This window comes from Narcine bancroftii, chromosome 6 (genome assembly GCF_036971445.1).
Source record: "Narcine bancroftii isolate sNarBan1 chromosome 6, sNarBan1.hap1, whole genome shotgun sequence".
Taxonomy (NCBI): domain Eukaryota; kingdom Metazoa; phylum Chordata; class Chondrichthyes; order Torpediniformes; family Narcinidae; genus Narcine; species Narcine bancroftii.
The window spans coordinates 242,899,962-242,925,105 of NC_091474.1; the positions used below are offsets into that span (position 1 = coordinate 242,899,962).

At 55.4% G+C, this 25,144-nt stretch overlaps 1 protein-coding gene across 3 annotated transcripts in view; it reads right to left on the reverse strand.

The window, feature by feature from the left end:
• parp1 (poly (ADP-ribose) polymerase 1) overlaps positions 1 to 24,129 on the reverse strand; it is a 56,787-nt gene extending 32,658 nt beyond the window's left edge. The window contains exons 1-10 of one of the 3 annotated variants that reach the window (XM_069887834.1): positions 23,978 to 24,129; positions 19,885 to 20,050; positions 16,326 to 16,441; positions 15,363 to 15,577; positions 13,072 to 13,156; positions 12,806 to 12,922; positions 10,232 to 10,408; positions 3,657 to 3,774; positions 3,301 to 3,441; positions 1,705 to 1,935 (exon numbers count right to left, since the gene is read on the reverse strand). In XM_069887834.1, the coding sequence (XP_069743935.1) occupies positions 1,705 to 1,935; positions 3,301 to 3,441; positions 3,657 to 3,774; positions 10,232 to 10,408; positions 12,806 to 12,922; positions 13,072 to 13,156; positions 15,363 to 15,577; positions 16,326 to 16,441; positions 19,885 to 20,050; positions 23,978 to 24,091 (1,480 nt within the window). In that variant the 5' untranslated portion in view covers positions 24,092 to 24,129. Of the gene's footprint in view, positions 1 to 1,704; positions 1,936 to 3,300; positions 3,442 to 3,656; positions 3,775 to 10,231; positions 10,409 to 12,805; positions 12,923 to 13,071; positions 13,157 to 15,362; positions 15,578 to 16,325; positions 16,442 to 19,884; positions 20,051 to 21,131; positions 21,154 to 23,977 lie in introns of those variants that run through there. The other 2 variants (XM_069887832.1, XM_069887833.1) reach the window with 2 other exon arrangements.
• Positions 24,130 to 25,144: the final 1,015 nt, after the last annotated feature.

Below are 25,144 nucleotides of genomic sequence, written 5' to 3' on the forward strand. Positions count from 1 at the left end.
CCAGGCCCTTTACTCCCTGTGGACACTGTGTGACCTGCTGAGTTTCTCTGCTGCTCCTTACCCTTTGAAACGATGTACCCCCTCCCCCGTCCTGGATACAGACCACCCTCCAAGTGGAAAAAGATGCCCTTCAGGTCTCTCACGAATCCTCTCCATTCTCACCTTGAACCCAGGCCTTCGAGTTCTGGAATCATCTACTCAGTGGGGATGATTTTGTGAACCTCAGCCTCCTGTGCTCCAGGGAACAGTCCCGGCCTATTAGCTGCGATCTCCCAGTGGCCAAACCAATTCAATCTGCGCTCCACTCCCATACCTCGTGATGGACCATCCCACCCGTAACATGGAGGACAACACCAGACTTTCCGCCTGGGACCCCCTCCAGCCGGATTTTCCGTCTGGGCCCCCTCCGGCCAGATTTTCTGCCTGGGCCTCCTCCGGCCAGATTTTCCGCCTGGGGCCCCTCCGGCCGGATATTCCGTCTGGGGCCCCTCCGGCTGGATATTCCGTCTGGGGCCCCTCCGGCTGGATATTCCGTCTGGGGCCCCTCCGGCCGGATATTCCATCTGGGGCCCCTCTGGCTGGATTTTTCGTCTGGGGCCCCTCCGGCTGGACTTTCCGTCTGGGGCCCCTCCGGCTGGATTTTCCGTCTGGGACCCCTCCGGCCGGACTTTCCGCCTGGGGCCCCTCCAGCCGGACTTTCCGCCTGGGGCCCCTCCAGCCGGACTTTCCGCCTGGGGCCCCCTCTGGCAGGATTTTCTGTCTCGGCCCACTCTGACCGGTTGGCATTAACATCGACCTCTCCAGTTTCTGCCAGCCTTCTCTCCGTTCTCCCTCCCTTCCCGCAGTCTCTCCACTCCCTCCCCTCTCCATTAACAGGGCCATCCCCCTCTCCCCGTTTGCTCCTGTTCCCTCCCTCCCTTATCTACCTACTCCCCTCCTGCCTTTGGGACTGCACTCCTCGCACTGCCCCCTCCCCACTACCATTTTTCCAGACCTCAAGCCCAAGATGTTGGGGATGTGCTACATGCACAGTTTGTTCCAATGAATTTCTCCAGCTTTGGGTTTCTTCGGTCTATTTAAGTGAACAGGGAAGTGTGCGGGCACTGGGGTCAGGAGCACTACCGGAGATACTCGGCAGGTTACCCAGCATCCACGGGAAGCAGGAGGCAGGTGACGTTTTGTCACAAATATCGGATTTGAAACAAACGTCTGAGGAAATGGTGGGTGGAGGAGGGGCAGAGGCTAACAGGCAAGAGGTGGATGCAGGTGGGATGGTTAGAAGAGAGAGAAGCTGAGATGATGGGGGAGGGGAGATGGAGGAACAGAGAGATTGGTGAGGGATAGAGACCAGTCTATCCAACAACCCTCCCCTCCCCCCACCAAACCTGCCGAACCTCCTCCGCACCCTTTCCAACTTACCCGATATCCTTCCTGAAACTAGACGTCCAGGACTTCACACAGTTCTCCTGCTGTGGTCTCGCCAACATCTAGTGCAACCGAAACATAAGGTCCCAACGTTCGATTCCTCCTCCCCCCCCCCCACCCATTGAAGGCCACCTGCCTCGGGGCGGTTAGAGGGAGGAGCAGGTTTGGAGCTGGTCTCCTGGTTTCAAGGACCACCCTGCTGAACTCTGGCCCTCGGCCGCATCAGTGGATGCAGCCTTGTCCCCAACCCCCTCATTCTCCACCTCCCCACCCCCTCACCTTCCTCCTGCTTGATCTTGCCGCTGGCATTTTTCCCAGCAGATTTTCCAGCAGCTGGAGGTTTGAGGGCTTCTGTAGAGACCTCCGCTCCCCAGGGAGAGATGCCGTGGGCTGCCAGCAGCTCCTGAAGGCTCTTCCCCGTCTGGAGGTCAACCAGGAAGTCCTCAGAGACCACGCGAACGTTGGCTGCCTTCACCTCCGCCATCTTCTTGCTCATCTTGTCCACCTCCTCTGCAAGAGAATCAGCGGTCAGCAGAGCCCCTCCCCAGACCGGCCACAGAACCCGGCCAGTCCCACTCCCCATCGCGGGCCAGGGCCCACCGCAACGCTGACCCTTCCGCTGTTTACATGCGAGGCAACTTCAAACAAAGGCCAGGGGTCCTTTACCCCTCAAACTCATTTTTACCAGCTCCAAATTAATCACGACTTGCAGGTGATTGGCCAATTTATAAGCCAATCCTGTGTTTCACACCCCCAGGTGACGCTTTAGAATGTGTTCTCACTACACTGTCCCATTACACACCCCCAGGGGACGTTTTAGAGTATGTTCTAACTACACCGTTCTGTTGGACTCTCCCAGGGGATGTGTTAAGACTGTTATCACTACACCATCCCGTTACACACACCCATGGGACACGTTAGTCTGTTCCACTACATTGTCCCATTACACGCTCCCAGGGGATGCGTTAGTGTGTTTTCTCATTAAACACCATCCCATTACACTCTCTCAGTGGATGCATTAGTCTGTTCTCACTACCCCGTCCTGTCACACACTCCCAGGGAACACATTAGTGTGTTCTCACTACCCCATCCTGTTACACAATCCCTGTAACACATTAGTGTGTTCTCACTACCCCGTCCTGTTACACATTCCCTGTAACACGTTAGTGTGTTCTCATTACCCCGTCCTATTACACACTCCCAGGGGACACATTAGAGTGTGCTCTCACTACCCCGTCCTGTTACACACTCCCAGGGAACACATTAGTGTGTTCTCACTACCCCATCCTGTTACACACTCCCTGTAACACATTAGTGTGTTCTCACTACCCCGTCCTGTTACACATTCCCTGTAACACGTGTGTACTCACTACCCCGTCCTGTTACACAATCCCAGGGGACACATTAGAGTGTGTACTCACTACCCCGTCCTGTTACACAATCCCAGGGGACACATTAGAGTGTGTTCTCACTACCCCGTCCTGTTACACACTCCCTGTAACACATTAGAGTGTGTTCTCACTACCCCGCACTGTTACACACTCCCTGTAACACATTAAAGTGTGTTCTCACTACCCCGTCCTGTTACACACTCCCTGTAACACATTAGAGTGTGTTCTCACTACCCCGTCCTGTTACACACTCCCTGTAACACATTAAAGTGTGTTCTCACTACCCCGTCCTGTTACACACTCCCTGTAACACATTAGAGTGTGTTCTCACTACCCCGCACTGTTACACACTCCCTGTGACACGTTAGAATGCTGTGTCCTGTTACACACTCCAAGTACAGTGGTCGGGGGGGGCAGAGAAGGCATGGGTGGGACTGGGACAGTGCGGGACACGGACAATCTGGCAGGGGACCCTCCTCCGTACTTCTGCTGCTGACACACAGCTGGGCTTTGCTTGCCGAGCTCGTCAGCTCGCCCCCCAGCTCGCCCACCAGGCTCTTTAGCTCGTCCTTGTTCTTCGACAGCTTCCCGACCAGGACCACCTTCAGGCTTGTCAGCGGCGGCTCTGCAGAGGAGGAAGGAGGAGAGGGTGACTCCACGCGCGACTCAGAAATAACTCTCTCCCCCCCCCACATTTTCACCTCCCTGCCGCGGTCCCCAGTTTGAATCTCAGCAGGGCCCGCTGCACCATCAAAGAATCGTTCACCCACACCCCCCAGACTTTAACCTCTTTCCCTAACACCAGAAACCCCCCCCCCCCCACCAAATCTGGCCACCTACCTGCCGAAGGAGCTGGCTCATCAGTGGGGGAGGAGTGAGAGGCCAAAGGGGTGGGCGGGAAGATCCGGGACTGCTGCTTGAACTTGAACTTCTTCAGGTAGGCGATCCCATGGAACTCCTGGCAACGACACAAGGGCCCCGCGGGTGACTGATCTGGGTGGCTAGCACAAGGGTGGGGTGGGGGGGGGGAAACCGCGAACAATCTGGCTCTAGTCTCCCAGCAAGACTGAGGAGCGGATTATGGAGCAGGCAGGGCAGGGTGAGCGACCTCCCACCTGCCTGCTTTGGTGGGTCAGTGCTCTGGTATATTGGGACTCTGCAAGGTAGACATGCAGGTTAACATCCAACGTAACAGCAGTATAGTACAGGCCCACGATGTTGTGTCGACCTATATTCTTAAGATGGCGGCGCACATGTATCGCGAGGCTCAGTGTCTTACGGGATTTTGGAAAACAGCGTTAAAAGACTTGCTTTGTTTGCTGCCTGTGAATTACATCGACAGCCGACAGTCGCCTTTGGACGTTTACTACCGTTGTCATAGTACAGGTTATTAATTTATTCAGTTTATTCAATATCGAGCAAACACGCCCGGAGTTAGTAAGGACACAGCGGGCGCATATTCAACTCACGCAAGACTGGGGGGTGGGGGGGTAGCATGGAGACATGAGTGCTGGGCTAAGACTAAATCCATTCCGGCCAGCGTTACCAAGTATCCTCCTCGCCAGCGTTCGGTCTTTGACGACCATGCTAGATGAATTAAGGATTTGGACCCTCGCGTAAAGATTGCAATGTTATGTTTTTAAATGGCGACGTGGCGTCCCAAACAATGTGGTGGGACTGGAGGGGCGCACGGTCTACAGGGCTGACAGAGCGGCAGTAGCGATGGGTAAACGTAGAGGGGGAGGTTTATGCATCTATGTGAATCGATCATTCTGCACTAACTCTACCATGCTCTGTGGATCTGAAGTACCTAATTATTAAGTGTTGACCTTTTTATCAACCACGAGAGTTTCCAGGCATCATTGCTCACGTACTTTATGTACCACCGGACGCTAATGCTAAAGTAGCCCGTGAAAGACCTCGGCACTGCTATCAGCCAACTGCAGACGTTGCATCCAGACGGAACCTATATTGAGTCTGTGGACTTTAATTACTGCAATCTATGTTCCATGTGTCCAAGATTTCTCCAAAATGTATCATGTACCACGAGGGGAAATAAAACTTTCAATCAGGTTTAGACAAATGTGGCTAAAGCTTACAAAACCACGGGACAGTCTGACCATCTTTCACTGTTTCTGTCTCCCAGTCCACAGTGGCGACTATTAAGATCTGGCCAGAGGGAGCTGACTTTGTCCTCCAGCAACATGCTACCACAGACCCTCAGACTGATATAGATTTATACGCCAACTCTGTCCTTGAGTACCTCAACAGGTCTGCAGACGGAGTGACATAACAAAAACAAATAAAATTATATTTGCTAATCAACAACCCTGGATGAACAGTGAGGATCGCCGTCTGCTCAAAGACAAGAGATTTAGGCTTCAGATCAGGTGCCTGGGAGATTTACAGCTCATCCAGGGCCAACCTAAGGAGGGGAATCTTTCAGACTAAACATCATACAAACAAAACATCGAAGAGCATTTCAACTCCTCTGCCCCGGTGCATGATGCCCTGCATACAGATCGTTCCTGACTATAAACCACCTCGTACTGTGCCCCCTTCCCTCCCTGAGGAGATCGATTATTTCTACACTTGCTTTGATCGAGAGGATTGAAGTGGACCTGGTGAGCTGCCTCTCTCACTTTCCACCTCAGATGTTTGGGCCAGCTGGTCCGGATGGTAAACCCGGCCGTGTGCTCCGAGTCTGTGCAGGCAGTTGGCCGGGGTGGGGGGTATTCATGGTCATTTTCAATCTGTCCCTGGCCCCAGACAGTTGTCCCCATGAGCTTCAAGATGCCCACCATCGTGTCAGCGCTGAAGCATCCCACCGCCACAAGTCTAAACGACTTGTGAAGCCAAGTGCTTCAAGAGACTGGTTCTGTCACATTGGAAATCCAGTTTGCCCATCACCCTGGACTCCCACCAATTTGCCTATCGCACCAACAGGTCGAATGAGCCTGCCATCCCCACGACACTTCACTCTGCCCCGACCCACTTAGACAGCCCTATCTCTTGTGTCAGAATGCTCTTCAACAACTTTAGTTCGCCATTCAACTCTCTGATTCCCTCCAAACTGATCGCCAAACTTTGCCAGCTTGGCATCAGCTCATCCCTCTATAATTGGACCTTGAACGTTCTGACTAACAGACCCCAATCTATGATTAGTAAGGGATTGCTTAAGGTGGGATGTGATCGGGAAGGGAAGGTTGAGAATCACTTCTCTAGACCCATTTGTTACTGACATATGTTGCTTGAGAAAAATTGTCACTGGCCCGTTTCCTTTGGAGTTCTGAAACCGTGCACATAACGAGTCAATGAGGGACGACAAAAACAGAGGTTTTCAAACTTTTTCTTTCCACCTACATCGTACCTTAAGCAATCCCCTACTAATCACTTACGACATAGGGAATACTTAAGGTGGGATGTGAATGGAAAGAAAAAGGTTGAGAACCATTGATCTAACCCTTCCCTCCCTCATAGAAGGCGTTAAGGTGTACCTTGGTCAGGGACTGAGTTCAAAAGACGCAAGGTAATGGTACAGCTCCTTCTGACCCTGGTTAGCCCATGGTTAGAATATTATTCTGGTCTCCTCATTACAGGAAGGATGTGGAAGCTACGGAGAGGGTGCAGAGATTTACCAGGATGTTGCCGGGATGGGGAAACAAGTCTTACGAGGCAAGGTTAGCAGAGCTGGGACTTTTCTCTTTGGAGCGTAAAACGACGAGAGGAGACTTGATAGAGGACGACAAGATTATGAGAGGCATAAATAGAGTGGACGGCCCCAGCACCCATTTCCCAGGGCAGGATCAGCAAATGCCAGAGGACACATGCACAAGATGAGGGGAGGGAGGTTTAGGGGAGACGTCAGAGTTAAGTTTTCAGGGTGATGGGGTGCTTGGAACACATTCCCGGGATGGTGGTGGAGGCCTGGTACAATAGGGACATTCTAAAGACTCTTGGACAGGCAGACAGATGCAAGAAAAAGAGGGTTACAGTGTGAGGTAGGGGCAAAAGTAGATGAGTTGTGGAGATTTCCCAATATTGTGGGCTGAAGGGCCTGTCCTCTATTCTATGATTTATCGGAGAACCTCCTCCTGAAGCCAGTGCTTCAAGGCAACAGTTAAAATGATGCACCAATGTTCTACTTTCTCAGGAGATTGGGCAGATGTCGCCAGATACTCTACCAAACTTCTCAAGTTGCACAGTGGAAAGAATACTGACTGGTTCCATCACAGCCTGGTTTGGGAACTCAAGTGGCCAGGAATGCAGAAGGCTGGAGAGTTAGCAAACATAGCTAGGCCCGTCACAGGCTCCGACCTCCCATCCACAGCAGACATCTCTCGCCCCTTTCACACTTGCAATCAGCCTTTAAAGGGTCTAGTGTGAAAGGGAAATTGTCTCAACGCCAGCGTCAGATGACGTTGTCTCACTCCGGGGATTGACCGTCTCGACCCTGGCGTCGCAATCAGGCAAGTGTCGAACAGGCAATTGCATTGTGGGACTGAAATGACCCCCAAGTTTTTGCGCAAGTGCAGGAACGTGAAGTAAGAAAATATTAAAATGAAGGTATAAACTTTGCTGTGGGAAAGTCACAGCGAGCGAGAGAGAGAGAAAGGAAACAAATAGCGATAGTGGACAACTTTTAAACAGCTTGGGAAAATTGGTAGCGCTATAGCGCACGATTTTTAAAGACCATGGGGGGGGGGGAAAGCAATGGCTGACCTGACTTCCTAGAAGGCCGTGCAGTAGAGAAACTCCTCCATGTATGCAGCCATGCATGTACTCCTTTCTCTGCCACATGGAGGGAAGGTCCACCATTGCTTTTTCCCACGACTTTTCTATATTGTGTGCGATAGCATAACCAATGTTCCCACATTGTTTAAAAATTGTCTGCTATTCCTATTTATTGCTCGTACTTTCCCACGGTCCCTTTATAGGTCAACACAATAACAACAGGGGCTGAAGGGCTCATACTGTGTTGTCCATAAAGCTTAATTAGGCATGATTAATTTTATTTAAATATAAGATTGTAATACAATGATCAGGATTTAGGTCAGGTCCACCATCGCTCGATGCATCATGACGTCACTGTAGAAAGTAGAACAGTCCTCACCGCGGGGATGGCTCCTTTTGCAAGTGTGAAAGCGTCTTGTGTCCCAGTTAGGAGCGGTAAAGTGTGAAAAGCCAAACCCCCATTCCTATCCCAGGACACTGAACAGCCAATTTAGCGGGCTTATGTGAGGCACTTTTTCAAGAAGGCAGCCAACACCATAAAGGGACCCCCCCCCCCCGCCCCTCCATCGCCTTGATCACATCCTCTTCTCTCTGCTCCCTTCGGGCAGAAGGTACAGAAGCCCGAAGACCAGCGCCTCTCGGTTCAAGAACAGTTTCTTTCCAAAAGGAACCAGGCTCTTGAACCTCCCCATAATACCTTGCCTGGTGGTGTTACTGAAATGGAGCTAAAGCATTTTCAATAGAAATTAAGAGCCGAGGCTCGGGGTGAATCAAGCATGCCATACAGAGAGGGACCGAGTGGCCTCCTGTTCACCTCCACCCAGGTCCAAGGCTGAGGTCCAAGGCTGTCCAGAAAGGGAGCACATCGCCACCACCTGGTGGCTGGGGCCCAATACTGCAGGGAATGCACTGGGCTGGATTTCAGGTCCCCATCCTGGGGCTGGTTATGCCCCACACTCATGGCCCACAGTAGCAGCACCTACCTTCTGGCCTTGTGGGAGTGGGGTAAACGAATTCAGGTTGGGTGCTCAAAGACCGGGAAGAAAAGTTACAGAGTGCAGGGAGATACCACACCAGGACTAACGCACCTTTAAGGTGTTGGGGCAGAATAAGGCAATTTGGCCCATCGAGCTGCTCCACCAATCACACCTGATGCATTTTTCCCCTCAATCCCATTCTCCTGCCTTCTCCCCACAATCTTTGACACCCTCACTGATCAAGAAACCTATCAACCTCAGCCGTCTGTGGCAACGAATCCCACAGATTCACCGCCCTCTGGGTAAAGAAATTCCTCCTCATCTCTGTTCTAAAGGGACTTACTTTTACTAGGGGGCATAATAAAAGGAAAATAAGAAGAAGCCGGGGCCGGATACTAACCCCCCCCTCCCTAAGGCTATGTCCTCTGGTCCCAGAGGACCCACTTTCACCCGCAAAGGGATCTGGTAAACCCAGTAATAGAACACTACAGCACAGTCCAGGCCCTTCAGCCCTCAATCAGGTGCCAACCCTTATATTCCTTAAAAAAAACCTAAATTCTATTAATGTACCTGTCTTAAGAGTTTCTTAAATGCCCCCAACGTTTCAGCTTCCACCACCATCCCCGGCCAGCATTCCAGGCACCCTCAACACCCTGCGATAAAAAAAAATCCCTGATTTCTCCCTAAACCTCCCTCCCTTCACTTTATAAACACGTCCTCTGGTGCTTGCTATTCCTGGGGAACAGGTGCTGGCCGTCCATCCAATTTATGCCTCTTGTAATCTTGTCGACCTCTATCAAATCTCCTCTCATCCTTCTACACTCCAAAGAGAAAAGTCCCAGCTCTGCTAACCTTGCCTCACAAAGACTTGTTTCCCAATCTAGGCGACATCCTGGTAAATCTTCTCTGCCCCCTCTCTGTAGCTTCCACATCCTTCCTGTAACGAAGCGGTCAGAAATGAACACGAACTCTAAATGTGATCTCACCAGAGTTAAATATTGGAGACAGTCCATAGGAGATAGGCCAGGCCAGTTCATCGGATGAGACACATCCCACCCTGGCCAGGGAGATGATTCATAAGAGAGAGATCAACCCCTCCTCCAGATTCAAGGACAGATTCTTTCCCTCCGTTATCAGGCACCTGAATGATCTCCAAACAGTAAAACTAGGCTGTCTTTGCTCCATACCAACTAACCTCTCTCCATAGCAACTGATCTCTCTCCATAAGAGCCCACGGTTACAACGTCACCGACCGGGGTTCGAATCCCGCACCACCCGTAAGCAGTTTGCACATTCTCCCCCGGGGCTCCTGTTTCCTCCCACCCTTCCAAACGTACCGGGGGACGTAGGTAGCACAGGTCCTTTTTACTGGGTTGTATGTCTAAATAGCACATGGCTGGGAATGTGGGAAGAAAAATAGAGAGATCTGTGTAAATGGTCAAAGGGCTGGTTTCCATTCTCACTCCTCCCCCCAGCTGTCACTCTCCCTTTACCCCCCCACCCCCCCGCCAACCGCCTCCTATCACACAGACATAATCAACTCCCATTAACACCGCGGCCCGTCTCCCCCCCCCTCCGCGGCCCGTGGTGGACTGGACTCCTTCCCCGGCCAGCACCGCCTGTATTCTGAGATTCCCTGCTTCCAGCTCATACTCATTTCCTGGAGCAAGGGGCAGGTCCAAAGATGAGGCCTCAGGCACCTACCTTGGGAATGACCCAGTCCTTGCAGAGAGGCGTCTGGGTGCTGTAGCTGCACTTGGTCCAGGCTGTGATATCACCGGTACAGGTGTAGGCCGAGCCCTTCAGCACCAGCTGGCCCCAGCATTCAGGGCAGGGCTGCAAGGCCCCAAATGCCATGCCATCTGAAACACGGTCCAGAACCTGGGGAGGCAGGCAAGGAGGACTTGGAGGGGGAGACGAGACGGGCCGGGGAAGGGGGGGGGAGACGGGCCGGGGAGGGGGGGGAGACGGGCCGGGGAGGGGGGGGGAGACGGGCCGGGGAGGGGGGGGAGACGGGCCGGGGAGGGGGGGAGACGGGCCGGGGAGGGGGGGGGAGACGGGCCGCGGAGGGGGGGGAGACGGGCCGCGGAGGGGGGGGAGACGGGCCGCGGAGGGGGGGGGGAGACGGGCCGCGGAGGGGGGGGAGACGGGCCGCGGAGGGGGGGGGAGACGGGCCGCGGAGGGGGGGGAGACGGGCCGCGGAGGGGGGGGAGACGGGCCGCGGAGGGGGGGGAGACGGGCCGCGGGCGACGGGAGACGGGCCGCGGGGGGGGGGGAGACGGGCCGCGGAGGGGGGGGAGACGGGCCGCGGAGGGGGGGGAGACGGGCCGCGGAGGGGGGGAGACGGGCCGCGGAGGGGAGGGGAGACGGGCCGCGGAGGGGAGGGGAGACGGGCCGCGGAGGGGAGGGGAGACGGGCCGCGGAGGGGAGGGGAGACGGGCCGCGGAGGGGGGGGGGAGACGGGCCGCGGAGGGGGGGGGGGAGACGGGCCGCGGAGGGGGGGGAGACGGGCCGCGGAGGGGGGGGGACGGGCCGCGGAGGGGGGGGGACGGGCCGCAGAGGGGGGGGAGACGGGCCGCGGAGGGGGGGGGACGGGCCGCGGAGGGGGGGGAGACGGGCCGCGGAGGGGGGGGAGACGGGCCGCGGATGGGGGGGAGACGGGCCGCGGAGGGGGGGCAGACGGGCCACGGAGGGGGGGGGAGACGGGCCGCGGAGGGGGGGAGACGGGCCGCGGAGGGGGGGAGACGGGCCGCGGAGGGGGGGAGACGGGCCGCGGAGGGGGGGAGACGGGCCGCGGAGGGGGGGAGACGGGCCGCGGAGGGGGGGAGACGGGCCGCGGAGGGGGGGAGACGGGCCGCGGAGGGGGGGAGACGGGCCGCGGGGGGGGGGAGACGGGCCGCGGGGGGGGGGAGACGGGCCGCGGAGGGGGGGAGACGGGCCGCGGAGGGGGGGAGACGGGCCGCGGAGGGGGGGAGACGGGCCGCGGAGGGGGGGAGACGGGCCGCGGAGGGGGGGAGACGGGCCGCGGAGGGGGGGAGACGGGCCGCGGAGGGGGGTGAGACGGGCCGCGGAGGGGGGGGAGACGGGCCGCGGAGGGGGGGGAGACGGGCCGCGGAGGGGGGGGAGACGGGCCGCGGAGGGGGGGAGACGGGCCGCGGAGGGGGGTGAGACGGGCCGCGGAGGGGGGTGAGACGGGCCGCGGAGGGGGGTGAGACGGGCCGCGGAGGGGGGGGAGACGGGCCGCGGAGGGGGGGGAGACGGGCCGCGGAGGGGGGGGAGACGGGCCGCGGAGGGGGGGGAGACGGGCCGCGGAGGGGGGGGAGACGGGCCGCGGAGGGGGGGGAGACGGGCCGCGGAGGGGGGGGAGACGGGCCGCGGAGGGGGGGGAGACGGGCCGCGGAGGGGGGGGAGACGGGCCGCGGAGGGGGGGGAGACGGGCCGCGGAGGGGGGGGAGACGGGCCGCGGAGGGGGGGGAGACGGGCCGCGGAGGGGGGGGAGACGGGCCGCGGAGGGGGGGGAGACGGGCCGCGGAGGGGGGGGAGACGGGCCGCGGAGGGGGGGGGAGACGGGCCGCGGAGGGGGGGGAGACGGGCCGCGGAGGGGGGGGAGACGGGCCGCGGAGGGGGGGGAGACGGGCCGCGGAGGGGGGGGAGACGGGCCGCGGGGGGGGGGAGACGGGCCGCGGAGGGGGGGGGAGACGGGCCGCGGAGGGGGGGGAGACGGGCCGCGGAGGGGGGGGAGACGGGCCGCGGAGGGGGGGAGACGGGCCGCGGAGGGGGGGAGACGGGCCGCGGAGGGGGGGGAGACGGGCCGCGGAGGGGGGGGAGACGGGCCGCGGAGGGGGGGGAGACGGGCCGCGGAGGGGGGGGAGACGGGCCGCGGAGGGGGGGGAGACGGGCCGCGGAGGGGGGGGAGACGGGCCGCGGAGGGGGGGGAGACGGGCCGCGGAGGGGGGGGAGACGGGCCGCGGAGGGGGGGGAGACGGGCCGCGGAGGGGGGGGAGACGGGCCGCGGAGGGGGGGGAGACGGGCCGCGGAGGGGGGGGAGACGGGCCGCGGAGGGGGGGGAGACGGGCCGCGGAGGGGGGGGAGACGGGCCGCGGAGGGGGGGGAGACGGGCCGCGGAGGGGGGGGAGACGGGCCGCGGAGGGGGGGGGAGGGGCCGCGGAGGGGGGGGGGGACGGGCCGCGGGGGGGGGGGGGAGACGGGCCGCGGAGGGGGGGGAGACGGGACGCGGGGGGGGGGGGAGATGGGGGATGGAGATTTGAGAGAACTCACCGCTGACTCCCCAGACGGAATCTCCTGCCCATTAGCAATGAGCAGCTCCCGCAGGTCACTGGTGGAGCAGAACTTCTTCAGCGCATCCTTGATGCTCCATATGAACTGGCTCTGCTCCTGGTGGAGGTTAAAGAGAGTCTGTGAGGTGGGGCGGGGGGAGCCGGAGCCAGTGCAGTCGTGAGATCCCAAGGGGCGCGGGGTGGTAGAGCGCGCGCGCTAGATGAGTAAATTCCATAGCATGGGGAGGCGGGCGCTTGTCAACAAACCTTCAGCTCCTTCTCCTCCTTCACCACCTTCTCTTTCTTCTTCTTTTTCTTCCCCTCTCCGTCCACCTCATCCCCTTTCCTCTTCCTGTCAGCAAGATGGGACAGACCATACGTCACTAGGCTGTCAGTAAACCCTCACAGCACCTGTAATACATCCTTCCCCGATGAACGAGCAGGCCCCAGTCCGACAAGACGACTGGCCGTCACCCCCCCACAGACACTGCCGAATCTGATGCTCCCCTCCAGCCCCTTGCTGCTCACTCAAGGCCCCAGTGTCCATCTGACATTGTTGAACCCTACTTGGAACATTGTGATGCCGTCAGCCTTTAAACACTGTTGGAGGAGCCGAGGGGCGGTCTTGGATCTGTGCTGGGCAGGGTACTACAGGAGTGGGGGTGGGGGGTTTCAGACTCTTGGAGGAGCAGCAGACTGGCGCAGGACACTAGAAATTGGGAGAACACTGCCCCCGCCCCCAAACTGAAGAGATGACCCTGCAGGACAGCGACCCTGGCAACGGACCAGCGAGGGGCTCAGACTGCTGGAGACTGGCTCAGGGGAACCAGGTTTCAGGACCGGGATTCGAGGGCAAGAAGGACTCCCGCACCCGCATCAGGGGTTTGGATCTGGAGGTCGGGTGGTCGATGGATCGAGCGAGGGTCCATGCAGATGCAGAGCCCACGGGGAGGCAAATCCACGGGTTCTCGGTGTCTCCAAAGGGACCCCCTTTCTCCTATTGTTAGGGGGCACTGTGCAGTGCTCACGGCAACTGCTTTTCTTACAACAGGCAGAAATGAATTTCATTTATATAGCATTTTTTTGCATTACTGCACGTGAATCAAAGGAATCAATTTTAATTTAAATTTTTTTTAAAATTTAGACACACAGCGTGTTAACAGGCCATTTCGGCCCACAAGTCCCTGCCGCCCAATTACATCCAATTAACCTATACCCATGGTATAGTTCGAACCTGGTCACCTCACTACAGGAAAGATGTGGTTGGTAGAGAGAGGAAGCAGAGGAGATTTACAAGGACGCTATATGGATTGGAGTGTGGGTCTTCTTAAGAGGACAGGTTGTGTAAACTCAGCCTTTTCTCCTTGGAGTGACAGAGGGTGAGGGGTGACCTGATAAGACGATGAGAGGCATTGATTGTGTGGACGGCCGGAGGCTTTTTCCCCCAGGGATGAAAGGGCTGACACCAGGGGGCTCGGGGAGGGAAGTAAGAGGCAGGTTCTTCAGTGGGTGTGTGGTATGTGCTGCCGGGGCCAGTGGTGAAGGCAGGGACAATGGGATCGTTCAAGAGAGAGAAAATTTAAGGCCTGCACGTTTGGCATAGCAACAGCGGCAGCGATCGGGACTGGGGTTCGAATCCAACACTGCCTGTAAGGAGTTTGCATGTTCTCACCGTGTCTGCGTGTGTTTTTCCCCAGAGGATCCAGTTTCCTCCCATTGTTCAAAACGTGGTGGGGGAGTAATTGGGCAGCACGGACACGTGGGCTGAAATGGCCTGTTACCGCGCTGAGCGACCAAGTTTAAATTTATGCAGTTGGAAAATCCTTGGCAGTTGTTAAGAGTAGGTTATTAGGGCCACACAACACTGTGGACTGAAGGGCCTGGACTGTGCTGTCAATTTCTACGGTCTACCTGCATCCTTGCACCTCCTGAGATGCTCCCCCTTTGCAAGCTCCAAATACTTGGCCCACGCTTGAGGTGGGTTTTGTCCGACTCAGCGGGTGAGACCGGCCATTCGGCCCAACTGCTGCACGTATTCTGGAGTGCCCCATTTGCCTGTGTTTGAGCCATACCCTTTCCACACCAACGTCCTTCTAAACGTGCCCCCTTCTGCAGCTCCCTCTGTAGAGGGAATACAGACCTCCGTCCAAGTGGAAAAGGCTGGCCCTTTGAATACTCTCCACTCCCTCCAAGTTACAGAATCGCCTTCCCCTCAGGAAGGCCCATGAGCATTTACTTTCTCAATTCCCCTCTCAATTATACAAACCCCTAGAACCCCTGCTTCACCAGTGACCTTCACAAGGTCTCCAGTGGGGTATTCGCCAAGCCCCCCAGACAATCCAGCATCTCATAATACTCGTGTTACGACACAGCCATAGCACCTAGCGGCATCACCCTCGTTGGAGAGGGGGCAGAAAGGATGGATACATGGTGACGCTATCAGAAGTCGCAAGGAGAGGCTATGGGAGGGAGAGGCCGGGTGAAGGAACACCGAGGGGGTGGGACACAGCAGTGAGCCGGGGCCGGGATAACATCCACAGGCAGGGGAAGTGTTTTACCGTTCGGATTTGGTTGCTGGAAGCTGCTTCTTCAGCTCGGCCTTGTCGCTGGCGGACAGGATGGTGAAGCCCGTGAGCTGTGGGGCGCTGTAGGCGGGTAGGAAACCCAGATCAGCTCTCTTCAGCACAAAACAGTTGGGGTGGTACCAGCGGTCGATCAGGCCCAACTGTGGCTTCTCGGGGTCAACCATCTTCTTTGAGACTCGGACGGTGTCCTGTGTGGCGGGGAGCAGAGGGCAGGGTCAGTGCTGGGAGAGATGCCCCCATGCTTTGTCCCTGGGGTTCCTCCCCACCAAACCCCTCCACAGGCCCCCTCACGCCCCCAATCTCCACACCGGGTCGACATCCTGGAACTTCCGTCCCCTGCTGGGGTGGTGGAAGCGTGGAGCTATCAATACCCCCTTCATCATGTTTGGTGAAGTCTCAGATCAGAACATCTCTCCACCCCCCAACCCTCTGAGACCAGACCCTGACCGTCCAGTGACTGGGCCTCGCGCCCCGACCATCCAGTAACCGGGCCTCACTCCCCAACACCCCCTCCCCACAACCATCCAGTGACTGGGCCTTGCTCCATGACCCCATTTCCCCACAACTGTCTAGTAAACAGGTCTCGCTCCACAAACCTCCCCACCACCCACAGCCGTCCAATGACCGGGCCTCCCTCCCCAAGTCACCCTCCCCGCAACCATCCAGTTACCAGGCTTCACTCCCAAACCTGTCCCCAAAATCCAGTGTCCAGCTCTCGCTCTTCAATGCACCCAGAATGTCCAGAGAACAAGACTCGCTCCTTGATTTCCACCCCCCCCCCCATGACCATCGGCCATCCACTCTGACTGGGACTTGCGCCCCCTCAGAGATTGGGCCTCGTTCCTGGACCACCCCGGCGTCCCAGCCCCCCAGTCAGACCAGAGTCAACCTCTGCGTCCCTAAAGGTTTCTGTGGGGATGGGGGCACTGCTCTTACCTTCTCGATTTTGTTGCTGCAGCCTTTACACGTGCTCCTGTTGGACTTGGCGTATTCCACCGCAAAGTCGCTGAGTGTCTTCGGCCCCTTGCCCTCTCCCTGGTCTCCAGCCTTCCCTGCAAGAGAATGCCTTTTGGAGATGTCCATAATGGGGCAGTGGGATAAGTGGAACCAGTGGGGAAACTACTGACTGTGTCCAATGGGGGTGGGGAAGACATCGAAGGGTGTGGGATCCACCGATCATGTCAGAGTCCAGGGATCATTGATCACAACTCACCAACCGCATGGGGAGAGAAAACGCAAACCCTCCCGCCGGGAATACGCAGACTCACATAAACCAACCCGTTAGGGAAACACAAACTCACACAAACCCACCTGTCGTGGATAAGCAGACTCACACAAAAACACCTGCTGTGAATAAGCAGACTCACACAAACCCACCCACCAGGGATACGCAGACTCACACAAACCCATCTACCGTGAATACGCAGACTCAGACAAACACACCTGCTGTGAATAAGCAGACTCACACAAACCCAACCGCCGGGGATACGCAGATTCACACAAACCCATCTACCGTGAATACGCAGACTCACACAAACCCACCTGCCGGATACGCAGACTCACACAAATACACCTGCCCTGAAAAAGCACTCACACAAACCCACCCGTCGTGGATACGCAGACTCACACAAAAATACCTGCTGTGAATATACAGACTCACACAAACCCACCCACCAGGGATACGCAGACTCACACAAACCCATCTACCGTGAATCCGCAGACTCAGACAAACACACCTGCTGGGGATAAGCAGACTTACACAAACCCACCTGCCGTGCATACGCAGACTCATACAAATACACCTGCCGGGTATAGGCAGACTCACACAAACCCACCAGGTATGAAAACACACTCAAACCGTTATGCTGTGAATACGCAGACTCACACAAACCCACCTGCTATGGTAACGCAGACTCAGACAAACTCACTCAATGGGGATACGCAGCCTCACACAAACCCACCCGCCAGGATACACAGCCTCACACAAACCCACCCACTGGGAATACGCTGACTCACACAAACACACCCGGTGGGGATATGCAGACTCACACAAACCTACCTGTCGGGTATACGCAGACTCACGCAAACCCACCTGCTATGAATACGCACTCACACAAATCCACCTGTTGGGGATACACAGACCCTTCTACTGTGAATACAAAGACTCACACAAACCACACACCTGGGATACGCAGACTCGCACAAACCCACCTGCCGGGGATAGGCAGACTGACACAAACCCACAAGCCGTGAATACGCAGACTCACACAAACCCACCCACCGGGGATACGCAGACTCACACAAACCCACCCACCGGGGATACGCAGACTGACACAAACCCACAAGCCGTGAATACGCAGACTCACACAAACCTACCCATTGTGGATACGCAGACTCACACAACCCCACTTGCCATGAATCTGCAGACTCACACAACCCCACCCACTGGGGATACGCTGACTCACACAAACCCACCCGCCGCAAATAAACACTCACACAAACCCACCCATTGTGGATACGCAGACTCACACAAACCCACCCGCCGTGAATACGCAGACTTACACAAATCCACCTGCCCTGAATACACACTCACACAAACGCACCTGGCGGGGATACGCACTTTCATGCCAAACCACTGCGGTAATCGCGACCCCACACTCCCACCCACTGAGGGAATGAGAACTCACACATCCACACCATGGGGAGTGATGTGCACACATGATGCGGTGGGTTTGCCTGTGCCCCACAGTTTCAAATTTGTAATCGAATTATTCACATGTAATTAAAGTGCACATTCCAGATATATTCACAGCTATTTGTGTTCAATTTGGTTTGCCTTTGCAAAATGTAAAGCAAGGGAAAGGTGGCCCGTTTTGGATCTTGGGCAGTTCCTTTAAGCCTCCAGACCTTGCTCTTTCCATCACTCTGTTACAGGTTAATGTTGATCTCATCTAACCACAAGACCATTTTCCAGAATTCTGCAGGCCACCCTGTTTCAGTGGCCAACCAGTGATCTACATCTTGCAGTGCAACCTCTGTATTTCTGTTCATGAAGTCTTCTGCAGACAAAAGTCATCGACACATCCACACCTCCCTCCTCAACACTGTTTCTGATTTGTCGGACAGGCATTTGGGGATTTTCTTTAATATGATGAGAATTCTTCTGTCATCAGGCAGTGGAGATCGTCCTTGGAAAATACCAGTCCATTTGCGATTACTGAGCTCACCAGGATGCTCTTTCTTCTCAATGGTGTTCCAAACAGTTGATTTTGATAATCCCAAGCTTTGGGCAATGTCTCTTGCTGGTCTATTCTTGTTTTTCAGCCTTGGCTTCTTTCACTTTCATTGGTACAACTCTGGTCCTTGTGTAGAAAAATGCAACCACAGACTCCAAAGATAATCAAAAGATTAGAAGCAAGCCTAGCTCTCTTCTACCTGCACCAATGAAGCAATTAAACATACCGGAGTAATCACAAACACCCGTGAAGCCCAATGTCCCAAACATTATGGTGCCCTGAAATGAGGGGACCATGTATCTGTACATGGTCAAACCAAACTGTATACAAATACCATGAATAAAATCTGGAATGTGAATTGTTTGATTACAAATTTAAAACTGTGAAGCACAGGGGCAAATAAAGAAGAAAAAAAAGTGCTTTTTCCAAAAGATTATGGAGGGCCCTGTACTTTAACCCACCTTCAACAAGGGAAACAGAACACTACCCACCGGGGAATTCAAACCCACATGCCCACGTGAAGGGACACATACACACACACACACCCACAGAGGGGAACCCAAACCCACACACTGATGTGGAGGGACATGTATACACACACACACACCGAGGGAAACTCCAACCCACACGCCCATGAGGAGGGGCACATACAAATACACACACATACACCGAGGGGAATACGCACACACTCACTGGGGAATTCAAACCCACACGCCCACGTGAAGGGACACACACACACACACACCCACAGAGGGGAACCCAAACCTACACGCCCATGTGGAGGGACACATACACACATCCACCTACCGAGGGGAACCCAAACCCATACGTCTATGTGGAGGGACACGTAAACACACACAAACCGAGGGGAACTCCAACCCACACGCTCATATGGAGGGACACGTATACACACACCCACAGAGGGGAACGCAATCCCACACGCCCATGTGGAGGGATACATATACATACATACATACATACACACACACACATCAAGGGGAATGCAAACCCACACGCCCATGTGGAGGGCCACATATACACACACCCACCAAGGGGAACACAAACCCACACGTCCATGTGGAGGGACACATACACACACTGGGGAGCATGAACCTACATGCCCACAGAGAGGGACGCATACACACACACACACACACACACACACACACACACACAAACACACACACACACACACACACACACACACACACACACACACACACACACACACACACACACACACACACACACACACCCACCTGCTCCCGTGCTCCCTCCAGTTTCAATAGCCTTTTTCACTTTCTCCTGGTCGTCCCAGCGCAGATCCAGCAGCCCGTCCACGTCAGTGGGCGACACCACCCGCGCTCTCTTCCAGAAACAGGCGTAATGGTGCCAGTGTGGAACTTTCCCATCGAACATAGGCGACTGCCCGGGGTGGGGGGTAAGAGAACACTAACTCACAGACTCAGGCCCACACCCAGCACCAACCCTACCCCTTCCCCCACCCCATTCCCGACAGGAGAGAACCACCCCGCACCATCCTGACCCAACACGACTTGATGGGCAGCGAGGGACCTTCAATCAGCCCAGGGAACATCTAAAAGCATTGGTGCATGGAAACAGGCCCTTTAGCCCATCTCATCCTTGACTGCTGGAAGCTGGGGGCCGGGGGGAGCAGGGAGAGGTTGATAAAATGCAAAGGAGAAGGTCAATCCATTTTTTCCCCTGCCATGGGGTGTGGTGAGAAGGGAAAGATTTAAAGGGGAGCCAAGAGGCACCTTGTGTTGAACTATTTACTGGAATGAATGAAAGGGTCAGCATATGAGAATCAACTGTCTGCTCTTGGACTGGACCCGCTGGGGTGCAGAAGGATGAGGGAGGATGTCAAAGAGGTATTTTGAATGCTGGAAGGCCTGTGCAGAGTAAATGGGGCAAGGTTATTTCCCACGGTAGGGGAGCCTTGGACAAGAGGGCACCACTTCAGGTTAAAAGGATGTCAATTTAAAACAGAGAGGGATGCTAAGAAATTTCTTTAGCCAGAGGGTCGCAAGGCTGTGAAAGTGGGGTGTATTTAAGGCAGAGATCTGATTAGTCAGGGCATCAAGGTCGGGGAGTGGGGCCGAGTAGGTGGGCGGATCAGCTCGTGACCAAGAATGGCAGAGCAGACTCAATGGGCCGAGCCTTGCTCCCATCTTGTGAGCTGCCGGAGGGAGTGGCAGGGATGAAACGGCATTTCAGAGACCGCCCTTTACTTCCACACGGATGCTACGCTTCTCCGGTAACTCAGCGCTCTTCAACCCCGAGCACTCTCCCGGTGGGAGGACAGAGAAGAGTTGGGCGACAGCGCTGATTTCATTGCTTCCGCACGAGAGGACGTGCACCATGCAAGTGTGCAACCCCAACGCAGGCAGGTGGGATTAGTGCAATGGCAAAGGGTCAGCACGGATGTGACGTACAAGGAATATTGCTGGGGCTGGAGGAACAGACAATGAACCACAGACCTCACCTCCCTTTCTCTTTACATCTTGTACTGGCCGAATTGTAATTTTGCACCTTGTTCTGCACTTCACTGCTGCCGCGAGACAACAAGCATCAAGACACACGCTTGTGACAAGGAAACCTGATTGCGAAACTCGGATTCGGAGCTGCAGGGAAAGGTTAAAGAGGTTCGGACCGTCGCAGCTGGTTGCCATCGCAGGCCAACAAGGGCAGCGGCGCAGTCAACTGCGGGTAAGGAGTGAATCAGGCAGCATGGTGGGGAAGAGCAGGCGGGAGTTGGAAATGGAGAATAAATGACGCAGGACTCTTTGCTGAGCCCAGTAGTCCGAGTCCTCTATTTGTGCGGCAAGTTCAGCTGTTCCCAAAGAACTTTATTCCCTAGAGCATTGGAAAACGAGGGGAGGGTCGATTGAGGTGTCCAAAACGATGAGGATAAATGGAAGCAGGCTTTCTTCCCCCCACTGAAGGTAGGTGAGATGCAAACCAGAGGTCGTGGGTTAAGGGTGGAAGGAGAGGAGGTTAATGGGAGCATTAGGGCTTCTTCACACAGAAAGTGGCGGGGGCGGGCGGAGCAGGCGCTCGGCTGAAGTGTCGGCTCAATTTGAACATTTAAGAAAACATTTGGACGGGGGGGTGGGGGGGGTACAGAGGGCAGTGGTCCAGGTGCAGCTCAATGGGAGTAGGCAAAGTAATACTTCAGCATAGATTATAAGGTATCAGAACACTACAGCACAGAAAACAGGCGATTCAACCCTTCTAGTCTGTGCCAAAACATCAAATAAGCATAGTTCTATTAAGCTAAATCAAGTTAGAACACAGAACATTGCAGCACAGTGCAGGCCCTTCAGCCCACGATGCTGTGCCGACCTATGTAAACCTACTCTACAAACTAAACCTTTGTTACCTCACCCCATAACCCTCAATTCTTTCTGCATCCATCTGCCCGTCTAAGAGTGTTTTGAACATGCCTAATGTTTCAGCCTCCACCACCATCCCTGGCCAGGCATTCCAGGCACCCACAACTTTCTGAGTAAAACAACTTACCCCTGATGTCTCCCTAAACCTCCCTTCCCTCACCTTGTACAGATGTCCTCTGATGTTTGCTTCTCTTGCCCTGGGAAAGAGGTGCTGCCTGTCCACCCAATCTATGCCTCTCATAATCTTGTAGACCTCTATTATGTCACCTCTCATCCTACTTCATTCCAAGGAGAAAAGCCCCAGATCTGCTAACCTGGCTTGATAAGCCATATTTTCCATCCTGGTAAATCTCCTCTTTACCCTCCATCGCTTCCACATCCTTCCTCTAATGAGGTGACCAGAACTGAACACAATACTCTAAGTGCGGTCTCACCAGAGATTCATAGAGTTGCAACATGACCTCTCTACTCTTGAACTCAATCCCCTTATTAATGAAGCCCAGCATCCCATAGAGCTTCTTAACTATTCTATCAACCTGTGCAGTGACTTTGAGGGATGCATGGATTTGTACCTCAAGATCCCTCAGTTCATCCACACTCTTAAGTAACCGACCATTAACCCTGTACTCAGCTTTCTGGGTTGTCCTTCCAAAATGCATCAACTCACACTTATCCGGATTGAACTCCATCTGCCACTTCTCCGCCCAGCTCTGCATCCTCTTGTAACCCAAGACACCTCCAACCTTCATATCATCCGCAAATTTACCCTCTACCTCTTCGTCCAGGTCATTTGTAAAACTCACAAAGAGCAGGGGGTCCCCCAGAACAGATCCCCGTGGATCACCACTCATCACTGCCCTGTACAGAAGTCTCCGAGGGCAGGTCTGCTGTGCCAGTCTTGACATCACTCCCTTATGTCGTTTTAACAGAGCGACCCCACTCTATTGGCGTGTGATCGGGCTGTCTTTAAAGCCAGCTTTGGGGGGGGGTGGGGGGGGGGGGGGGGGGTCGTTCCTACTGAACCAAGCCGGGTCATTGCACCTTTTACACAGGAGTCGAAACACTTCAGCTCTGACACTACCTACCTTGGAGGGATGAAAAATGACCCCCCCCCCCAAAAAAAATCCAGCATTCATTGTGTTTACACAGGCAAGTGAAGCGGTTAAAACCCAGTTATTTCCTGTCCCTGTTGCAGACAACACTCCCTGCACATAGAACAGGGTGGGCGAAGTGGGGAGACAAGATGGGCCACCACGTTTTAGGCTGTTAGTAAACAGTTCCGCAACTTCCTCTGCCTACCCACGTGTTCGGAATTAGCTTCGAAAGTCCAACAAATTCAGCATCTCACTACCTCAATTCCAAGTTTAATTCCCCCCCCCCCAAAGGTAAAACACAGGATTCTGTTGACACTGTGGGTTAAGTGGAAAAGCACACAAATGCTGGAGAAACTCAGCAGGTCAAACAGCGCCTTTATGTAGCAAACTTTGGGGATGTATCTTCCTTTGCTACATATAGGCACTGTTTGACCTGCTGAGTTTCTCCAGCATTTCTGACCCCCCCCCCCCCCCAATATCTCTGCAACATGTCTAAAATGTTGGAAATGTTTAATTTATAACAATTATTCGCAGAAGCTGCAACCCGGGGGGAGGGGGCCCTTCCCAATACAACGGGCTCTTGTGATCGCGCGTTTGCGTTGCAGAGTGTTGGCAGGGCCTGCTTTACAACAGCAGCGAAGCCAACCAGAGGGTGGGCGAGCTGCAACCAGAGTTGCGTTGCCAAATCTTCACGCAAAACTAAGAGTGGTGCATCAATGCAGAATCGTGCCTCCGCAGAAGCATGCACCGCCCTGCCGGCCGCAATCAGCACCACGAGGCCTTGCCAGAGAGAAAGGGGAGCCAAGTTTGTGGCCGCTCCATACGTTTCCCCTTCAACTCACCTGCACCATGATTGCAAGCCGCAGAGAGTCCTTGGCGATGCTCTCTCCGCATTTTTTGCAGGAAGCCCGCCCGCTCTTTGCGTACTCGGCCTTGAAGAGCTTATCCTCAGCCATGTCTGCGCCTCCAACCCAAAGAGCAGGAGGAGGCACCAGCGGCAAACGAGCAGGCGCGGCAGCGTTGCGGCCGGCGCTGATTGACAGGCGGCCCGGACGAGCTGGCCGGCGCTGATGGACAGGCGGCCCGGACGAGCCGGCCGGCGCTGATTGACAGGCGGCCCGGACGAGCTGGCCGGCGCTGATGGACAGGCGGCCGCTGATGGATAGGTGGCCCTGAGGAACCGGCCGTCGCTGAGACCAATCGCCGGAGCGCGAGCGCGGGGTGATTGACAGCGGTCCCGGGGGTGTGCGAGTCTCCGCGCTTGCATTCGGAATTATGCAGCCAACTGAAGACCCCTTCGGCCCATCAAGCACCCGTTTGCACTAAAGACACATCAACAACCTGTCCTGGTGCAAACAGGAGACACACATTGTACTATGTAAATATGCCCCGAGATATTGCTGCAGTAGAACAAGTGCTTGTGAAGAGAAGGTGAAATAATAAACTAAATGAATTAAATTAAGACAGACAATAAATACACAAGCTAGATAATAAATATTTGCAGTAATCCTCATGCAAAAAAATGGGGTGCAACAATGCAGACAGTCATTTTGTGCTGTCAGACCTGTCCCTGATTAGTGTCACGGGACAGGTTTAAAAGCCTGAGAGCTGTTGGAAAGAGGCTGTTCAGGCTTCTGTACCTTCTGCCCGAAGGGAGCAGCGAGAAGTGGTTGTGGCCAGGGTGATGGGGTGAAGTTGGCTGAGATGTCTGCGGTGGGTTGGCTGCCAGTTGCTAGTGATGTTCCCCAGGGGTCAGCGTTGGGACTATTCCTTTTTGGATTTAGATTGTGGAATGAATGGCTTTGTGGCTAAGTTTGTAGATGATACGAACGTCGGTGGTAATGAAGAAACAATTAGCACTTAGATAGATGAGGAGAATGCGCAGAGAAGTGGCAAATAGTGCGACAGATTATGTTATATTTTGTATTGCATATCTTTGGCTTGGCTTCGCGGACGAAGATTTATGGAGGGGGTAAAAAGTCCACGTCAGCTGCAGGCTCGTTTGTGGC